A 20,864-nucleotide genomic window follows, 5' to 3' on the forward strand; every position below is an offset into this window, starting at 1 on the left:
ATCTTCTTTAAAAAAAAAAAAAAAAAAAAAAAAAGCACACAAAGGTGGAAAAGCTTTAAAGAAAATCAAGGAAACGATTATCAAAAAATTAGGAATCGTACTTCATGGGGCATGGAGGTGATGTACAGGATAAATAAATGGTTTCTGAAAAGGTGACAATGTTCTGTTTCTTAACTAGGATGGTGATTATATGGAATTGTTAAATAATTACTTGTTTTTAAATTTATTTATTTTTGGCTGTGTTGGGTCTTTGCTGCTGTGCGTGGGCTTTCTCTAGCTGTGGCGAGCAGGGGCTACTCTTCGTTGAGGTGCGCGGGCTTCTCACTGCGGTGGCTTCTCTTGTTGTGGAGCACAGGCTCTAGGCATGCAGGCTTCAGTAGTTGCGGCTCGCGGGCTGTAAAGCACAGGCTCAGCAGTTGTGGCGCACAGGCTTAGCTGCTCCGTGGCATGTGGGATCTTCCCGGATCAGGGCTCAAACCAATGTTCCCTGCATTGGCAGGTGGATTCTTAACCACTGTGCCACCAGGGAAGCCCAAAATAATTACTTTTTAAATGATAAATATTTTATACTTTTATATATATGTGCTATATCTCATAACGAAATATACCAGAAATAAGTGTTCATCTGTGTCCAATGTTGCTGAAAAGCTGCCTAAGATGAGTACTGAAAGCTAACCACTGAACGTAATAACGTGAAGGTCACAGGAGAGACTTAGGTAGAGTGACGAGGAAGAAAGGCTGATTAGAATAAGTTTTTTGGTTTTTTTTTAACTAATTAATTTATTTTTGGCTGTGTTGGGTCTTCATTGCCGTGCACAGGCTTTCTCTAGTTGTGGTGAGTGGGGGCCACTCTCCGTTGCGGTGCGTGGGCTTCTCATTGTGGTGGCTTCTCTCGCTGCGGAGCACGGGATCTAGGAGCAAGGGCTTCAGTAGTTGCGGCATGTGGGCTCAACAATTGTGGTTCGTGGGCTCTAGAGCACAGGCTCAGTAGTTGTGGCGCACAGGCGTAGTTGCTCCACGGCACGTGGGATCTTCCCGGACCAGGGCTCAAACCCGTGTCCCCTGCGCTGGCAGGCGGATTCTTAACCACTGCACCACCAGGGAAGCCCCTAGAATAAGTTTTAAAGAAAGTGTGGAAAAGGAGAAAGAAACAATAGGCCACTCTTTCTGAAGCTACTGCTATAAAGGGGAGCAGAGAAATGGGAGGAAGCCGCAGAATCAAGGGGGAGTTAAGCTTTGTCTTTCAAATGGGAGGCACTACATCAGGTTTTTATGTTGATGAGAATGATCCAGTAGAAAAGCAGAAAAGGAGGAAATGATGCTGGTGAGAAAAGAAAGAACCGCTAGAATAATGTCCATTTGTAGACAGAAGGGAATGTGATATAGCGGACAAGTAGAAAGGCTGGTCTTTATTCGGTCAAGGCAGGGAAAGCAAAGCGCATGAGTACTTCCAGCAAATAAGGTCATCAAACGAGAGGGAGGCCTGGGGAGGGAAGTGTGAAATGACAGAAGATTTGCAACAGTTGTCTAGGAAAACTGGGGAACTCTAGACTTTACAGGATGATTTCCAGCCAACACAAACAGTCTACTTAAGGTTAATGTCTGAAACTTAAAGGGAAAACAGTTAAGATGACTATGTATTTTTTTCTCCAATGATGTCCAACAACCTGGTGTAGGCACACAGTTGGATTTCAACCAGAGTTGTCAGGAAGACAGGATCAACAAAGTGAAGGTATATGCTAGGGCGTGATCATTAATGACGGACCACGTGAATATAAGCAGAGAAGGGACAGAAGTGAGTACATGAGGAAGGAGAGGGACTAAGAAAAGTTAACAGAATCAATGGTGAGGTTCGAGAATTGGGGCAGGAGGACTGCTCCTGACAGTATGATGATGAGAGGTGGTTTACAAAGTGGGATTCTTGAGAATGAATTAGGGAGAGGGCACAGGTAGTTATTGAAGACAAGGTCTAGGATATGTCCACAGAATGCGCACCTGAGGTAAAAGGTAGAAGACAAGGTATTTGTGGGAGAGGAAGTCAAGGAAATAAGAAGTCAAAATTCTGAGAGAAAAAAAAAATCATCTAAATCCATATTGAAATCACCAAGAATTCTTAGAATAAAGTTTAAAAGCAAATGTCAGGAGGCTAGGTGGTAAAAACATGAAAGTATGAGGAAGACTGCAGCAAGTGTCTGGAGGCAATGACCTTGGCTCCCTCATCTTATAGCTAAGGCACAGAATGGGTAGGTGACCTGCCCAAGTCATGTAGCTAGTAACTGACAGGGCTCAAATGGAAACACCAACTGTCTGGTTCTATTTTAAGCTATAAATTGACAGACCAGCAGTTCCCAAACTCTTGAGAAAGACGGTTTATGTTAAAAAAAAAAAAAAAAAAACTAAATCACGTTAACAATAGATATACTTTTACTATCTAGAGAAAGAAAAAATACAAAACCAAAAGAACTGCTATGAATTCAGTGACTGAAATAAATTTTTTCATTATTAACCATAAGAATCTACACATATATTTGAGATATATTTATTCAATCATTTATTATATATTTATTCAGTCATTCAATCCAGAGACATGGCTATGTGAATCTCTTTCAAAAATTCTTTGCTGCTGCATGAGCACCCTCTGGAAGAAAACAGCTTTCATTCCACAACATTTCTTGAGCATTGGTTTTGTAATAGTTATGTGATGAGGTCTGGAGGATTCCTTACCCTTGAGGAGTTTACAGTGTAAGGCAGTGATTCTCAAACTTTTCAGTCTCAGGACCACTTTACCCTCTTAAAAAATTATTGAGCACCCAAAAAACTTTGTTTTGTGGGTGATATCTATCAATATTTAGCATATTAGAAGTTAAAACAAAAAAATTTTAATGCAATATACAAAAAATTTCATTAGCCATCAGAGTGACGATGCCATCACAGGTCATATACAGCTTCTAGACAACTGTACACTCATGAAAGACAGAGTGGAAAGGGTGAAAAAACAAAGCCTTAGTATTACTATGAAATAATTTTGATCTGGTGGACTCCCTGAAAAGTCTTTAGACCCACTGGAATTCCAGTGCTTAAATAAATAGATTGGGCCATTGCACTATTTTTGTCATATAAAAATTATTAGAATAATATCATTTGTGGTAGGTGGGTTGCCCCAGGTGAAAATATGGTGTTAAACATCCCACCTTCTAGTATAAATAGAGACGGAGGGAGGGAGGAATGTTTTTTGTGGCATAATGAGAAGAGTAAGTGGATTTGCATTTGAGTATCTATTGTTTCCAGGCACTGAATTGAGCATTTTAATCTGACAACAGCCGATAAGGTTGGAATAATATCAGTACATAAAGTGATGAACTAATCGCTCAAGAGCTAAAGCTAGTAAGCAGGGGGGCTATGACTGGAACCAGGTCACACTGACCCTAACGCCTGTGCTCTTTCTGCTGAAACTCTAATCTGAGTTCACACAGACTAGTACAAATGGAAGGCAGTCCTGAATTTTCCAATACACTTTTCTCCTCCTCTATGTTTTTGTTTTCTCTTTCTTGGTTACATTAACACTTCCAAGTATGACAAGATCATCAAACTGATGAGTGACCGTGACAACGTCTCCTCCTCATTTGTGACTTTTCGCTTCGCCTCAGACCAGCGGTTCTCAAAAGTGTTGTCCCTAACTCTATGCAGTAATGGAATCTGATCAACACAGCCAAATGAGTTCGTCACTAGTAAGAATAAATGACAGCAAGCTGATGTCACTAATGGGACGGAAGAAAACCAATAAACGTTCTTATATGACTTGGGTTAAAAATTAAGTTCTCTCAGCTCTAACAAGAGACGCATCCCACGGCCATCTCCATCACTGCACACATCCAACCCCAATAAAAAACTTGCACACTCACCTTCTTTATCAGTAACTGACCAGGAATATTTCTGAAAAGGCTTACTAGATGGAAGGGGGTCCATTTCCAGCACTTTATAAATCTGGCCAAAGGCTGATAGTCTGAGTGCATGCTAAAGAACAAAAGATTGTATTTATTCAAATTTCAAATGTTTCATTCATAAAGCCCTTAGAACATCTAGCTAAAAACACATTCATCAAATACTATTATTATGATGACAAAAGTCCCTAACAGCAGGCAAGAATAAAGTGTTTAAATAAATTACACGATATCCCTCTAATAGACCACAGTGATATGGCCCATCTCATACCTGTGCACTGTGGGTAATATCTTCTTTTTGTTGGATGGTCATATAGCTCAGAGCATCTGTTGGGTCCCTCTCACAAGGATCATGAAGACCAGGACCCCCTTTGGCAAAGGCAAAAGAAAAACTCAAGTATCATTCAGAACTGAGTTTAGAATTCAATAAACTAACACAAAATAGAAAGAAAAGAATGGAGAGAAAAAGAAAAAGAAAAAAAAAAAACTAAGGAACGAGGTTAAAAATCTCCTCAATTTAAATGGAGTAAAAAGGACACTCATTTTCAGTATGTTAGCATATAAATGTCCTTATTTTACTAGAAGTCACTTGTATTATCTAAGGTCGAAATTGGGTTTTAACTCTGAGAATTTAGAAATGGCATGATGAATCATCCCAAATCTTTAAAGGGATTACATATGGAAAATAAGACCAAATTTAATTTTTCCAAATTAATCACCAGACTGCAAACAGAATGAACTTCATACATTTTAACTCAACATAAACATTTTCAAATTCAAAGCTCTAGGTGAAGCAAATTCATAGCAGACACAATATCTTATTAGTACCTTTTATGTTAGTACATATGGAACATAAATTACAATTATTGAGAGAGAGTTTTATGGCACTTCTCCAACATTCAAGCATTCTAGTTGCTAGAATTCCAAGCAAAATAACTCCTACACATCATTTCCCTGGGCAGAGGACAAACTTAGCACATAATAGAAAACTAAACTAAAATGAAATTTTTCTGATTCTTCTGCCTCCAGAGTTTGAAACCCTTACCAGGAAGTAGAATTCCAGATGCCAAACACTCCATTACTCGTCTCAAGGCCTCCCCAGCGCCCAAAGGTCTATTACAAGTACCTATAGACTTTTCACATATAAGCTCTAGTGGCTAGAAGATATTAAATTACAAATTAGTACATGCACACCAAGTGTTAAAAGGATTCCAGTTAAATGTGAGCTGACATTTCTATCTACAACGGAGGCCAAAAAGGTTAAAGTCCATTTAACATTTAGGGCCCAATTAACTTTTCCCACTTGATTATCAACTTTTACCCCAGCCAGAGTGTTTAAATCAATCATTTTTGAGATAATATATTCAGAAGACATTTTGTCACCAAAACTTTATTTTTAGTTACCCTGAAAGGATTACTTAAGAAACTGCAGTCATCTAATTGACTTAACAAAGCTTTAACAAGCCTTCATATAGGTTAGTAATAGCCAATAAATAATCAGTGTTCAAACCCAGCCCACCTATCTCCCACTTAACCTAGGAAGCACTCAAACCACAGTAAGACTTCATTTCAGACATCCTGCCCAAACTATTACAACTGGAATTAAAGAAGGACCAAATCTCCATATTTAATAAACTAAAAACTCACAATGCCAATATCAAAGTAATAATTGCTAAATTAATTTAAAATGACCCTTTTATAGCTTTATTTGTTTTATAATGTTCTTTATTGGGTCTTAATTGGTTCAAGCAAAATAATTTCCAAATTAAGTAAGTTTGGCAATATACATTATAAACTACAGTTAAGTGTACTATTCACCTGACTTCAATTACTAATATGAACTTATTTTTAAGTGTCTATACTCAAAGAGAAAGACAAAGAGGGTAAGGGAGCCTTATACTGGTATACCAGGTAATTTTTACTTTAAATGGAAGTAGCACTGAAAGAGAAATGTGCCAGTCAAGCAGGCTTTCCTGGGCAGTAGGTGAAAAAATAATCAACCATCAGTGGAGAGTAAAGTGCCAGAAGACACTTTTTAACAGGTATAGAAACTTTTTGTCAGAAAAAATAGCTCAGTCTGTATAGTATGAATATGATGAAGTAGAAGAGACAAGTTATATTCATAAAAAAGAATTCATATAAAAAGATCCATAATTTTTTTCCAGAACAAAAATAGACAATGCACACCTTAGCTAACTCAGAATATAGCCATCTTACAGTAACATATAATTTCTACAGGATTTCCTCTAACTATAGCTTCAGAATTTGCTTTTAATCATATTTAAGTACTTACCCATCCTTTTAATGGTGCCCATGTGGGGACTCTGTTGCACAAATCACGCAGAATTCGGAGGACAATTACGCATGATTTTAATCCATTTGCCCTTGCCTAAAACAAACGAAATGGTTCCAATATCCCTGTTGAAATCCACCCTTAATTTTAAGGACACTGATCATGGATAGGTTCTTTAAAATGAATACTAATTAGTTAGTCATTCATAAAGTGTCAAGTAAACAAAAAAATCAAGTTCTTAAGAGTAGTAAAATTATGGTTTAGAAAGGCAGGTTTTAAAGTAAAGGAAGCGTATTATTAAAGTCACTTTTATAGCCTCATGGCAACCCCATTTCCAGGCAACTCTGTCTGAACTTTTAGCTTTTCTCACCCCATGTTTGGATTTTATAAGCTATCATTTGAAATTCAGAGTACTAAGCCAAAAAGGATTATGTGATAATTAAATATCACTAACTACAGGAGAAGCTATACTGGGCACTTTACCTAAATTAAAGCATTTTGCTCCTACAATAACCCTAAGAGGCAGAGAGCACCCCCGTTTTATATATTACACAGAAACCATTAAGAGGCAGGTGTTCCAAATGAAACCTGCACAAGGCTACGATAACAATAAGATAATAACAAAGAGCCAACCTGAAACCATTTGGCATGTCGAAGAGACGCCAAGGCGTTCAGGCATTTCTGCCTGTCCAATAAGTCCGGAGGATCTTTCATCGCAACCTTTTCTAATGGGAAAATGGGATAAAGAGAGACAGATACAGTTTGACCAAGGGGTTCCTGTCAAATTACCAAACAATAAAAATAAAAAGAGCAGCATTTGAGTGAAGTAATAAGACTCCCAGAAGATTTCAGGTTTTGGCTTTGTTGCTTTCTTTTTAAATTATGTTCACTATGATTACTTAAGTAAACAGTCAACAGAGCCATTCTGCACACAGGTACAACAGGAGCACAAAGGCATTCGTTCAGTAAACAAATCAATGACCACTGCTACATACAATCTGGGATCTTATTAAGCATGTATATAACACCACAGGGCACAAAATAGGTACATAGCACTTTTTCCTTTGGCAGGGGACAAAGAGTGGAAATCTGGGACCACTAACTAGCAATAACAATTTTTCGCTACAGAAGGGATTTTAATCACTAATCAATTCTTAAGGAAAATTAGGGCTCTCTTAAGTCATCAATTTGAGATATACTAAGAATACACTGAGCATGGCAATTTTATTTTTTTACAACTGAATAAACTCATCCAACAAGATAACCATTAATAGAAACTTTACCCCACTGATGAGAACTCTGCCAGTGTTACCTTGGAGTTTTCTAATTATTTCTTTTCTAAACCAAAATTATTAAAACTACAAATATGAAAAACACTGAAATACACATCAAGTTTTACATAGCTTTTTTTCAAAAAGCAGCAAAGAATACTATCTAAGTACAACTATTTGACTTGCCTTAATATTTCAAAGTTGGATTAGATGGCCCAGAGCAGCAAAATTTAGAACTCAAATGTGTGATTAGTGACAAATATCCATATTCGAGATGTCACAAGATACTAAATCCACGTTTAGATAGCCAAATTTATTTCCTCTAAGCCACTAGGAAGTGGGTTTTTAAACTTTTGAAGACTTGGTGCATTACTTAAATGCATACAACATACAAATGTTTCTTGGAGAACAATTCTTTGACTAATCCAATTAAGTCATATTCACCATCCTCTTTTAAGAACTCTCTTAGCAAGTCCACCAACACTCCTTCCTGGTATAATCACGACAGTCACAAAATCAGCAGTATGTCTATGTGGGCTTTCCTTATTGGCTGCAACATGTAAAGGCTGAAGTGCTACACACTTATTTTTTGACCAGGCGAGCTCTACAGCAGATACTTGCATTGTTTCACATTAATCTCTGCCAACAAATTCAAAACACAGGGTCCCATTTCATCACCCCTTTTTACTCATAAAATGGAAAGCCTCAAAAAGAACTGTTAATATGTTTTTATTTATAAACATAAGCAAACATACTATGGGTACTTATTTCATAGGTGATCTAGTTCCTGGCCTTGCTTAATTATGTCTTTTTAATGACACAAAGCATACAACTCACTCATTTTCATGTTTATATGTGAAAATGTTTAACTGTGGTCACTACAAGCATCTGAGTAAAGCTCACGTACAAGGTAGCACAAACTACTATAAATGAACAATTAGAATCTCTTAAAAGTTAGACATGACAAAGGTTGACTGACTGCTAAATAATGTAATCCCAAGAAAAGGTATGGACCGTGCTTATTTTTTAGGACTTCAATCTTTAAGTTAAGAGTAAAGCAAACTAAGTTTTATTCTATCATTGTATCAAGTAGGAGTATTTGGAAGCAGAGGGTCAATGGAAGAAGGGAGTGAGTCAGAGGAAGTTTGGATAGGAAAAGACAAGGCAAAACAACTCTTTGAACTTTCTGATACTTTCGTCCAGTGAACAGAGCTTGTAATTAACATCTGCTCATCACCACAGAGACATTTTTATTTAATGGCAAAAATGTTTAGACAAATTCTTTCATTCCCAAAGTCAGATTATATCCATTAATTCTTATTAAAAAATAAAAATAAAAATACTGACATCTGCTTGCTACAGACAGTCAACATTTGGAGGCAGCAGATTCTACTAAAAAGAGATGAAAGGGACAGGCAGTGAACAGAAGACTTCCACCGGAATCCTTTTTATATCACCATCACAATGGCCATGTTTCTTTTCTTCATGCTCTGACCGTCAAAAAGTCAAAAGATCCAAAATGTTTCAATATTCATGAGGTGGGAAACAGCAGAAGAGATGTAATCATTTATCTCATTTTATCTTCTTCAAAGTTTCTTATTTTTAAACTATATAAATGTATATGGCACTGCAGTGCTACTTATAAGCCCTGCTTGCCTATTTCCTTTATATAATTAATTACACAGTTTTTTATATTTTCATTCATTAAAAAAAATAACTTACTTAATGTGGCAATCACAGGATTGCTGCTAGAAAAACACTGCTACTTCTCAAAGAAGAAGCTCAAGTTTAACATTTCTGTGTGAACTTTAACATAGGTGTTTCAATTTTGCGGGAAAGCAAAGCTTTTCTGATAAAAAGGCATCTTGGAGTCTTTAACTTAGAAACAATGGAACTGTGAGCCATTTCATTTTTTCCTACAGTGACCAGTAGAACAGATAGGGGATAGCAACAAAAATGACAAAAGCAAAGCAAACAGCTTTTTAAAAACTTCACTGCTCAGTAACCTGGTATCAGGGCATGAAGGTACATAAAACATTCTAAACAATGGAAGCACTGAAAAGAAGTCTATTATGCCTAACTTCATTTATTTGGTTAGAGGTTAGATCAGTGACCAGAAAAACACATATGGCAGGAAATGCTGGTCAGTTTCCCTCCATCCCTTACATGCAAGCTAACTCTTTGCCCGTTCACAAAAACACTAGCCTGGAGATGGGGTGGGGAAAAGCCAGAACATGACTATGTTAAATAGGATTTCTGTGCCTGGAACCTGGGCTCTTCAAAGGTAAAATAACCAAGCTGGGTTATCACGAAGGCCTCCTTAACATTTCAAAGTTGGAATGAAGCTGAGCTACTGAGTTGACAGCATTTCCAGAGTAGCCTGAAGATACCCAGACAGTCCCTTCTCCCAATTCCTTGAGGCTTTGCGGAGAGCAGACATTATGCTTCAAGTCACTGCCCGTGTGAAATCTCAGGCCACAATAATGTAAACAGGTAAATGTAGCACTAGGGTAAAACAGAGCACTGTTCTCCTAATTTATGGTAGAAACATCACTAGATAACACTTTTCTTCAGTGCCTCAGTAGGCAGTGAGCCACTGGAAAGATAGTGGCTACAGGTTTGCACTGGATAATGTAGGTCTAGCAGCAGGGGAAGGCAGGAAAATAAAGCCTGCAGCATTGATATAAATCCTAGTTGTGATCTCTGGACTGGTCTTCCACCTAGCAGGACTCATGCTAGCGAACTTCTGCCAAAAAGCATCAGAAGTTCACACTGGCACAAATACGGAAAAGGGACTCTTGGGCAATTTCTCTGTGAACCCCTGAGAATCTACCTTCATACTGAGGGCTGCGGTTTATCTTAGCCTTAGCCACAAGTGCCTCTGTAGTTTCCCTATCCACTTGGTTTCAAATTGCACTGTAAATACAATAAGCAGTTGGATTTATCAGCCTCATAGCAAATATACTTCTGGTTTAAAATCACAAGCACCAAAAGAAGCTTAGACTGTGATGCTCAGAATAACTATATCAGCTAGGATGCTCCTATGATCATCCTAGATAGTAACTGGACTTAAGAGTCAGAGGAAACCGGTAAAACGTGAGACTTTCTTCATTTATACAACAGGACAATTATCTACCTCATAGAACTGTTGTGAGGGTTCAAATAAATCATATATGAGAAAGTGCTTATAACACAGTATGTTATAAAATACCTTAACAAAGCTAAATCCTCAATATATATTACTTGAATTCTGAGATGTCCACTGTTAATGCTTCTTGCATACCAGACAGTTCTATTTGATCAGATAATATGCTAGCTACAAAAATTCATTTAACAGATTTTCTTTTGATTGCCTACTAAGTATTAGGTACCACTCCAGGTGCTAGGGATAAAGGACAGAGGTAGGGAAAAAGACACCTGTCTCAATGAATCATAAACTTTATAGTAAGACAGCTCATTATTAGCACTGCAGCAAATACAGTATACTGATTCCAATACTACACTTCAATGGCTATTTATGAGTTTAACTGTGTTTACATTCACTTCTTCAGACCTATCATGTACATATTATTCTCACTGTGAACTCAAGGCACTTTGAGTAGATGAGTTTGTGCTGTGACATTTTTTAGTAAGCTGAGTAACTACTACTATTTACTAAGCAATCACTTTGTGCTGAGTATCGTACAGGTTACATTACATAAATTCTCTCATGAAACAACTTTCTAAAGTATTCATTACCCACATTTTAAAATAAAGAAACCTGTCCAAGGTCACAGAGTAATAGTTAATGGAGTTAAGAATCAAACACTTGGCTGCCAGGCACCAAGGTCTGTGCTTTTTCTCCTGTGCCTTCTTTAGCAGGAAGCATGTAGTTATGGGGAATGGTTATTCTACAGGGCCTTCAAGTAAAGGGTTAGAATATGGAAAAAAGACTGACGGCACAGGAGAACTCTTACCTGTGAAACAGTAAACCACACCAAAGAGATTCACTATGTACTCTGGCCACTGAAAATCTAAACAATGATTTGAAACGAGCAGTTAGATAGATCCACTTCTGCAGAGACAACCCTGAGGAGATAAGTGTGATGCTCTTCACCTGCCCCAGTCCTCCAGTTCTGCCTGCTCTCAGACTTTTTTTCCCTTTTTTGATTTTACCCAAATATGTGGCAAGTGAAGAGAGGGAAGAGAAAGACATAAGGTATGTATTGCGAACAGCCTGTTTGTTTTGTGGGAGGGGAGAAATTGAAATTCTATAGGAAAATGTCTCCCAAAAAGTTACAATGCCTATTTTTTTTAACTCTGAGAAAGAAAATGAGTGCATATTTTTTTAAAGAGATCTCTCTTAAACTCAGAAATTCCTGGAACCCAAATGAATCTTGTGCTTTCACCCCATGCAGCTGAAAAGAACTGCATCAAGGCAAGAGGAGCCATCTGGTGTGATAAAACAAATCCTACAGAATTGTACAGCCCAGGTCTCAAATGCTTAGTTATACTGGATCCTCAAAGTTGCCCAGGAATACAAAAAACTGCTAGTGCAGATCAAAAACCTCTGACAGGGACTTCCCCGGTGGCACAGTGGTTAAGAATCCACCTGTCAATGCAAGGGGCATGGGTTTGATCCCTGGTCCAGGAAAATCCCACATGCTGGGGAGCAACTAAGCCCGTGCCACAACTACTGAGCCTGCGCTCTAGAGCCCGCGAGTCACCACTACCGAATCCCGCACACCCTAGAGCTTGCGCGCCGCAACTACTGAGCCCATGTGCTGCAACTACTGAGCCCGCGTGCTGCAACTGCTGAAGCCGTGCGCCTAGAGACTGTGCTCTGCAACAAGAGAAGCCACTTCAATGAGAAGCCCGCGCACCACAATGAAGAGTAGCCCCCACTTGCCACAACTAAAGAAAGCCCACACACAGCAACAAAAACCCAACACAGCCAAAAACAAATTAAAAATTTTAAAAAAACAAAACTTTGACAAAGTCCAAATTAGACAAAATGAGCAAATTATAAGAGATAACAAGTGAGTCAACAGGGCAGTGAGGTTAAGGAAAACAGCTAAGTAAATCTTTCTGCCATTTAAAAGGAGAGGAAGTAACGTGTAAAACATTAGATCCAAGCTGATTCTTCCATCTTACCTGATCCCACACAATTATGCTACCATCACCTGATGAGATTCATATTATAAAGAGGTCTTGGGATCCTTTAGTAACCCAAACACCTTGAATAGAGACTATAACTCTCCTACTCTCCTACAAATTCCATTCTGTAATAACGAGTCTTCTAGTAAGGGTGCAATATTCTAAGAATCTGTTTTCAGGTTCTCTGAACATAAAGTTATAAAGGCAACAGATTAAGCTTAAGGGCATCACTGAAAACTGATAAAATCCCATGTAAGTGCACAAAGCCATGGGGAAAAAGAAGCCTGATATTCTCAATACTTTTAAAGTAATGGAAGGGATATCTACAGCTACAAGCAAACATTATCTAGTCTTCGGCAATTTCAAATCTAGACAAATCTAGCCTTTGGCAACTTCAATCTTCTTTCATCTCTCTATACTCAAAGAATTTTTAATAATATCTATAATTATAACTAAGAAATGGTTAGTTTTACACTAGAGGGTCAAGAGAACACAGCTTACCAGAATTAACAGAATTCTCTTGATACTTCAGAAATCATTTTACAGTTCTACAGTTAATGGTGAACTGTAAAGCTGTTAAAGAAATTAAGTCATTTAAGATTGGTTCTTCAGAGGTGTTAGAGATACTATATGCAGCCAAAAAAAAAAAAGTACAGGCATAAACCTAATTATAGCTTGGATGCATTTTAATTTTAAACTATGACTCATAAATGTGTCTAGTTTATATCCGTCGGGTATGGTATAGCTGGTTTTAGTTACCCCAGAAGACTTTTTACAAAAGGAGTCTATCACTTTTACTTTAAGAAATCCTGAGTCATGTCTGCCAAAACTCGAAATTCTAACATCTCTGGTAAATGTGTCTTTTTCTTCCTTTATCATCAACTTGAAATAAATTAAGACACTAACCAATACTTCTTGCTGCACTGGTATTTCAGGTAGGGGAATAAGCAATGGAACCTGCTGAATGTCTAATGATGAAAAAACAGCAACAGGGAGTCCCCCCCACCCCACGTTGGTCCAGTTAGGCCGCATTGCCTCTAAACTGTCATGAGAGGGAGGGGCCAGTTGGTCAAAGGTCTGACACAGGGGAAATATCACATGGCAAGTTTCTAGGGACAGGACTGAGAGGCAGTAACAAGCTAATGTGAAAGGATAAAAATATCAAAAAAGAAACCCAGTTCCATCATTACTTCTCAAAACTGAAGAGATTTATCACTCTTTTATACGATGGCATTGCCATGCAGAAATTCTTTTTAACTTCAGAAGAAAATTAGTTTAAAGCATGATTCCCACATATATAAAATTTTAAATGTTAACAGGATCACAAACCTCCTAGAAATTTACTAAAGATTATTTATTAAAAAAAAAAAATCAGTCCCCCAATTTGTATCTCTTACATTATAAAACATTTACACTTAGGCAATTAGATAAAGCATAATTCTTAAGAGGTTATATAGTTATTAGAAGTCAAGAGCGATGTGCAAATGAGTAACCTGACACAATAAATGAGTAAATTTGAAAATAATACTGTTTTGAACCACATTTAACCCTAAAATCAGACCTAATAACCAAGCCACACAGAATAGGTTGGCTGATACCAATAACACTGCAATACTAGACAAAGTAAAACAGAACACCAAAACAGTATAAAAATTAAAGTGGATTTAAGACCAACATGATAAGCACAGGTTTTTGAATTAATTAACGTATCTTATATTTCCAATATAAACATTTTTGCAAAATACAGTGATTGTGTAAATAAAGCTGCTTAAAATACTACAAGTGGCGTAAAACAAATGAAGACAGGTATTTCTTAAATCCATAAAACATAATTAACATAGTATTCAAGAGAGTGCTTATGTGAACAAAACAAATATATATTTATATATATACGTCTATCTGTCTATATATATATATATATATACACATGTGTACCTCCGTCCTTCTTCTCCAATTCGTCCCTAATTAGAGGGGAAGTAAGTATCACCTTCAAAGTTAGCGTGGGTTCTTTTGTATTCCGAATTATAATAGATGCCTCATCTACACATTGTTCCACTTGATATTTCTCTTCTGTGAGTTTCTGAAAGTCACAGAGATTTCAAAAATACCCAATTAATTAAAATTTCAAAAAATGAATGATTGCCCCTTAGTTTTTAAATGTTATTAACGATTAGTATTACTGTGCTAAAAGAGCAAACAGTCTTTAACTAGTTCTTTAGTGTAGAGGTAACATTTTTCTCTCCTCCCAACTTACCAGCAAATCCTTTCTCCATCCCTCAAATAGCAACCACAATGTCAATCATCTATACAATTATTAAACAACATTTAAAAACCATTCTTTCTAATATTTGAAAATCAAAGTTACCAAAAGCATCATTATATGAGAAAAGGTAAATTATTGTTCTTGAAATTATTACAGAGGACAATTATAGAATAATAAACCCCCAGTTTAGAGAGCATTCCTAGCAGTTTATTATTCTATAATTGTTCCTCTGTACCGGTCTGTGGCCTGTTAAGAACCAGGCCGTACAACAGGAGGTAAGTGGCGGGCAAGCAAGGGAAGCTTCATCTGCTCCCCCACATGGCTCGTATTACTGCCTAAACCATTCCCCCCCCATGCACCCCCATGGAAAAACTGTCTTCCACAAAACCGGTCCCTGGTGCCAAAAAGGTCGGGGACCACTGCTCTAAACCAATAACTTTTTGATAGGACAGCCTAAACAGGAACTCCTACTTGCTAAGAACTTATAAGATTAGATAGGTTTTTATATAAGATTATGTAGATTTTTAAAGAAAATCAAGTAAGAATGAATGAAAAAGGATCTCTGCACAGTTACTCATCAGCAAAAAAGTTAATATAAACAAGTAACTAACTTCCTAACAACAGGTCTCAGAGATCATACAAGTGAGACCTTCTTCAGGGCAAGTCATCTGACATCCACAGGGAAATGTACTTTGCTTCTTTTAACATACAATTATACACATACAAAAAATAATCACCAATTAGAATCATATATTGTTATATTTAACGTATCATTAAAGTTAATAGTTTAATAAGTTGTGCAGGGCCATTCTTGGTGGTGAAATTTATTATCTACTATCTGACATAAAAAGCTGAACGGAAACACTCCTGGGTCTCTACTCATCACTGAGCATTGAATGAACTCAAAGCCATTTATATAAAACCAGCATTTTACCATTAAACATCCCAAAAAAGACAGAAAATAGAAAATTCATTACCTTAATTTCGAACAGAGGAAACCAAGGAAGGGAAAAGCCACACAGTGGCTAGAAAAACCAGAACTAGAATATAGAGAAAAAGCAGAAAACGGCTCACATTCATTTTGCCACTATAAGAGCATTAAAGATGTATCAGAGAAAAAGCAAACTAAATTTTTTAATTTAGTTTGAAATTGAAACTAAATTTCAATGGCCCAGTGATTAAGAATCCACCTTCCAATGGAGGAGATGCGGGTTCGATCCCTGGTCGGGGAACTAAGATCCCACATACCACGGGGCAACTAAGCCTGCACGCTCTAGAGCCTGCACGCCACAACTAGAGAGTCCACACACCACAACTAGAGAGCCCACATGCCACAACTAGAGAGCCCACAGCCATTAGAGAGCCCACGTGCCGCAACTACTGAGCCCATGCACCACAACTAGAGAGAAGCCCACGTGACACAATGAAGAGCCCGCACACCACAACTAAGACCCGACACAGCCAGATAGATAGATAGATAAAATATTTTAAACGATAAAATTTAAAAAAATAAAAAATAGGTCTCATGTATATGTCTTAAAAAAAATTACACATGCAGATCACCATAAGACACATCCAAAGTAATAAACATATGGTATGAGTTTTGGGCTAGACTAATTCTAAGTGATTCTGGTTTTGGTCATCCTTCTCCCTTGCTCAAGGAAGTACTAAAATCACCCTAGAAAAGAGTATGTAGAGAAAAGGTATGGCACAACCCCAATTAATTAAGGTACTTTGATAACTGAAAGTTTTGCTATAATAAGTGCTCAGGAAAAAGATTTTTAATTCACAAGAAAATAAGATCATATCATATCAGAGATTGGTTTTCCAAATAAACACCAAGAAAACAAAGGGGAGGTAGTGATTTTTAAAGGTAAAAATCACATTTAAAATGATTTTCTGAAATATTATTAGTAATAAAACTATGTCTGTGCTTATGTGTACATATGTGGGTGTATATATGTGTGTACATGTATACAATTTAATATAAAATGGGTGTACAATTACATCCCCATTTTATTTGGGTACCTTTACCCAAACACCTATGGTCATGGATCTAACCATCACACAAAGCAGCCGGTTTCACTGCGGGATAACTCTATTGGCTATGGTAAATTCAAATATGTTTCTTTTTTTTTTCAGCAGTTAAAAAAAAAAATTTTTTTTAATACATCTTTATTGGAGTATAATTGCTTCACAATGCTGTGTTAGTTTCTGTTGTTTCTTATAATGTCCACCACTGGTCTTAAGAGTTCAGGCCACCTTTACCTTTTCCAAGAAGCTCTTCAAAGATCTGAAGATATCTGTGTCTTTTTTCGGCTTCTCTAGGCTAAAAAGCCCTCCTCTCTTCAACTTTGAAACAGTTTACACAGCCCACACTCTCTCCTGGGTCCCTCCCTTGAACACCTGCTAGCTCGGCAAGAACATTTTAAAACTGTGGTGCCCAGAAATAAAGACCCTCACTCAGGAGAGAAAATGCAGAGTTCACACAGTTGTGATCTACACAGAGAAAGTTCTATTAATGCAACTTAAGCTCCAATCTCCTCTATCTTCAATACTCAAGAAATATGACAGATCGTCAGGATAAGAACTTCAGTTTCTTAGTGCAAATGGTTCTCAACCCTTTTTCCATCCTGACATACCTGAAAATATGACCACTCTCATAAACAGGACTCACTAAGGGGAACAGAAAAGGGGGTGAGATGGTTGGAAAAGCCTCTATGTCCAACCCTTTGATCACTGCTTTAGCATAGGTCTAAGAGTAACAATGTTCACTACAATAAAAGCAGAAATAAAGATTAAATTTTAAAACAATATAAAAAATAATGGAAAAAAGATGAATTTTGTTAACATTCTGATAACAAAAAGTATAGTTATTCAGAAACCCGTTACTGAGCTTTCCATTTCTTAAAGCTTTATTGTACTCCATGTTGCTTACCACTCTCCCTCCCCAAATGATCACATAAGGATTTAAAATAATTTTTTAAAAGAAATGAATTTAACCCTTGCAAGAACAGAAACCTTTCTTCAATCAGAATTGAAAATGGAAAAGCCAAATGTTTGTTCAGTCACTTAGAAAACCTTAAGATCTAAAAATGATAAAATAAAACAGTGCTCCAGAAGTTAATACAGGAGAATGTGTCAACAAGTAACACAAATTTGAGTGTCAGGAACAGTAGATTAAAAAATCAGGAAGATGGTTTTGAAGATCAGTTGGTGAATATGAAAGAAAATGATCCAGTAACAAAGCTAATAAAAACAAATTTAGAATTTACATTACTTGGGGGGAAAAAGTCTCTTTAGAAGAAATACAAATACAGGAAACCAACAACAAAAAAAGAGAGCATTCAACAACTCAAGAGTTTGACCTTGTATACCTGTATCTATTTATGTGACATGGATGTAAGGACTAACTGATATGAAATCATCAAAAAGCTATAATCTGATTATACCACAGAAAACACATCTGAAATTGAAAGGTGATCATAGCTTCCCAATTAGTGATGCAACCAGCCCTTGGAGCAGGCTGGCAGAGCAGGTCCTAAGGTGACCACAGCCCCAGACGAACGGGCTGACTTCAGCCCTGAGGAGCCCTCAGCCTCCAGCAGCATCCTCCAGGAAGCATGACAATATTAAAATTTTCTAAATGCATCCCAATGTGAAAAAGGTTTGGAAACAAGGAATTAATAGCGACTTTCCATTAACAGAATGAATGAGTGAAGTTAAATTAACAGTCTTCAATTAAAAAAATTATCATCTATGGAAGTCTCCAGTTGTCTAGGCTCTTTTTGATCTTTCAATTCTTTTCTGCATTATACCAACCTTTCTAAGAGTTTTATAATGCTGAGAGGCCTAGTCTGGAAAACATGAAGACTGTCAGCAACACACATCTGAAAAATTTAAGACTGTACTTTAAGAGCCATCTTAATTTGGTAAATATATCCTTAATACTAATCACCAGAAGTTTGCCTTAGATGTAATGGATGAGTCACTGACCCAGAGTAGCCGTATTCTTTTTGCCTGTACCTACCCTTTACTATTACCAATTTCTTATTATATTTATCAAGGTCACGACCTATTTTTACCTTTTTACAAATTCTCCTAGAGGTACAATTAAACTGTACTCACCTGAATCTGAATAGGAAGATTATCTTTGACTGTATTTAACAGGGTCTCTGTGGGTTTGTCTTTGCACATTAAAACCAGCTCCAAGTCCATATCATCTTTAATCAGCAAGCCTTTTGCAACCAGGCCAATCCTCATTACACCACATAATGTCCGACCACCTTGATCCCTAAAAATAAAAGTCTGAATGATTACTTTCACAACCTATTTCCCAAACTATAACTTCATCATCACTTGGCTTTCTGGCTAACCATATGAATTGATAAGGGAGAACATAAATCCAAATAACCAAAATTCTGCAAAAGTACGTCTCAGATTTAAGGCTCATAAACTATCTACCACAAAGAATCAATAGGGAGAATATTTCAGACTACAGATCTTTCAATACTTTATTAAATCTATATTGCTTAGGAAAATCCAAAAATACTGTATCCCCTTAAATATCTTTTCAATTTTCCTAACTTCCTCCTTCTGTCTTTTAATTAAGTAATTAAAGAATTGTGAGAAACATGAACACCGTGGTATACTAAGAAAGAGCATCAGGGTGGAAATTAAAAGACCTGAGCTCTACTCCTAGTGGTGCCTGCTGCTGGCTCAGTATATGTAACTGTAAAATGGCTATCCGCTAGATAAGCCTTAGCTCATCCCTTCTAGCTGTAGCATTCTAGGAATCCATAAAAGTTTCTGGGGAAAGGAGAATGATGTGATAAAAGTAAAGAGCTGAGGAACCCAAAGATGATCTGCCAACACAGGCATTCCATATCCAGCGGTAGCTAAAAGAACAAACATTCAAAGAACATCAAGTCATGAACGGTGTGTAAGAATACTGTTAACATCTATCCTTGATTTTAATACCAAAAGTTTCTTATTGGTTCATTTCCCTCAATCACAAGTGAAAATGTAACTAAACTGAGCGGTCATTCAACAAGCAAGCAACTGTTTGAGTATGGAAAACATACTAAAGGAGCTCCAAACTCTCCTGCTCCTGAGGCTCACACTGCAGATTAAGTACAAAAGCTGTTTAAAACCTGCTTCAAAGGGAAGAGAAAGGTGACATCTGAGAATAAACTGAGTGCCACAGATCTCATTAAACCTTACAAAGAGAGCCCTGTATTTGAAAGACAAGGAATGCGAATCTCAGAAAAAGTGATTAATTGCTCAAGTTCACAGAGAGTAAAATGGCAAAGCCGAGATTCAAACTCAAGTTGGTCTGACCATAACACTCAAGTTCTTTATATAATTACGCTGCTTCCCAATTTCAGAAAAGAGAGAGGTCAAAATTAGAGAGGTCAAGCAAGGCAACCTGCAAGTGTGACTTCAGCAGAGTCGTGATTTGGTTAAATAGAAAAAAAGGTCATTCTAGCTGGAGGCAAAGAATCAGCAGAGTTGGGCCCAAGTCAGCAGAGTGGGGAATGAACTAGAGAAAGGAGAAGGGAGAGAAGTAAATTGTGGCAGTGGAAACAAGACAGGAAGTTATAAATAACCCAGCCAGGGCTCAGTGCCTGACACTGCTTAGAGATTCAGTAAACGTTAAATCAATGAAAAACTATAAGGGTGGTACAAGTATAGAAAGAAAGAAAAAGCATTTTGAAGGAAGTGAACCAAGTATGGAATTATTTGATATTGAGAATAGAGTCTAGGGCTTCCCTGGTGGCGCAGTGGTTGAGAGTCCGCCTGCTGATGCAGGGGACACGGGTTCGTGCCCAGGTCTGGAAGGATCCCACATGCCGCGGAGCGGCTGGGCCTGTGAGCCATGGCCGCTGAGCCTGCGCGTCCGGAGCCTGTGCTTTGCAACGGGAGAGGCCACAACAGTGAGAGGACTGCGTACCGCAAAA

At 37.4% G+C, this 20,864-nt stretch overlaps 1 protein-coding gene across 1 annotated transcript in view; it reads right to left on the reverse strand.

Annotated features, from left to right (window-relative positions):
- STRBP (spermatid perinuclear RNA binding protein) overlaps positions 1–20,864 on the reverse strand; it is a 54,348-nt gene that overhangs the window by 26,402 nt on the left and 7,082 nt on the right. The window contains exons 3-9 of the mRNA XM_007468376.1: positions 19,033–19,198; positions 14,577–14,721; positions 6,868–6,959; positions 6,235–6,330; positions 4,987–5,098; positions 4,213–4,310; positions 3,903–4,014 (exon numbers count right to left, since the gene is read on the reverse strand). Of these exons, the coding sequence (XP_007468438.1) occupies positions 3,903–4,014; positions 4,213–4,310; positions 4,987–5,098; positions 6,235–6,330; positions 6,868–6,959; positions 14,577–14,721; positions 19,033–19,198 (821 nt within the window). The remainder of the gene's footprint in view (positions 1–3,902; positions 4,015–4,212; positions 4,311–4,986; positions 5,099–6,234; positions 6,331–6,867; positions 6,960–14,576; positions 14,722–19,032; positions 19,199–20,864) is intronic.

Source organism: Lipotes vexillifer, unplaced genomic scaffold (genome assembly GCF_000442215.2).
Source record: "Lipotes vexillifer unplaced genomic scaffold, Lipotes_vexillifer_v1.1 scaffold1285, whole genome shotgun sequence".
Taxonomy (NCBI): domain Eukaryota; kingdom Metazoa; phylum Chordata; class Mammalia; order Artiodactyla; family Lipotidae; genus Lipotes; species Lipotes vexillifer.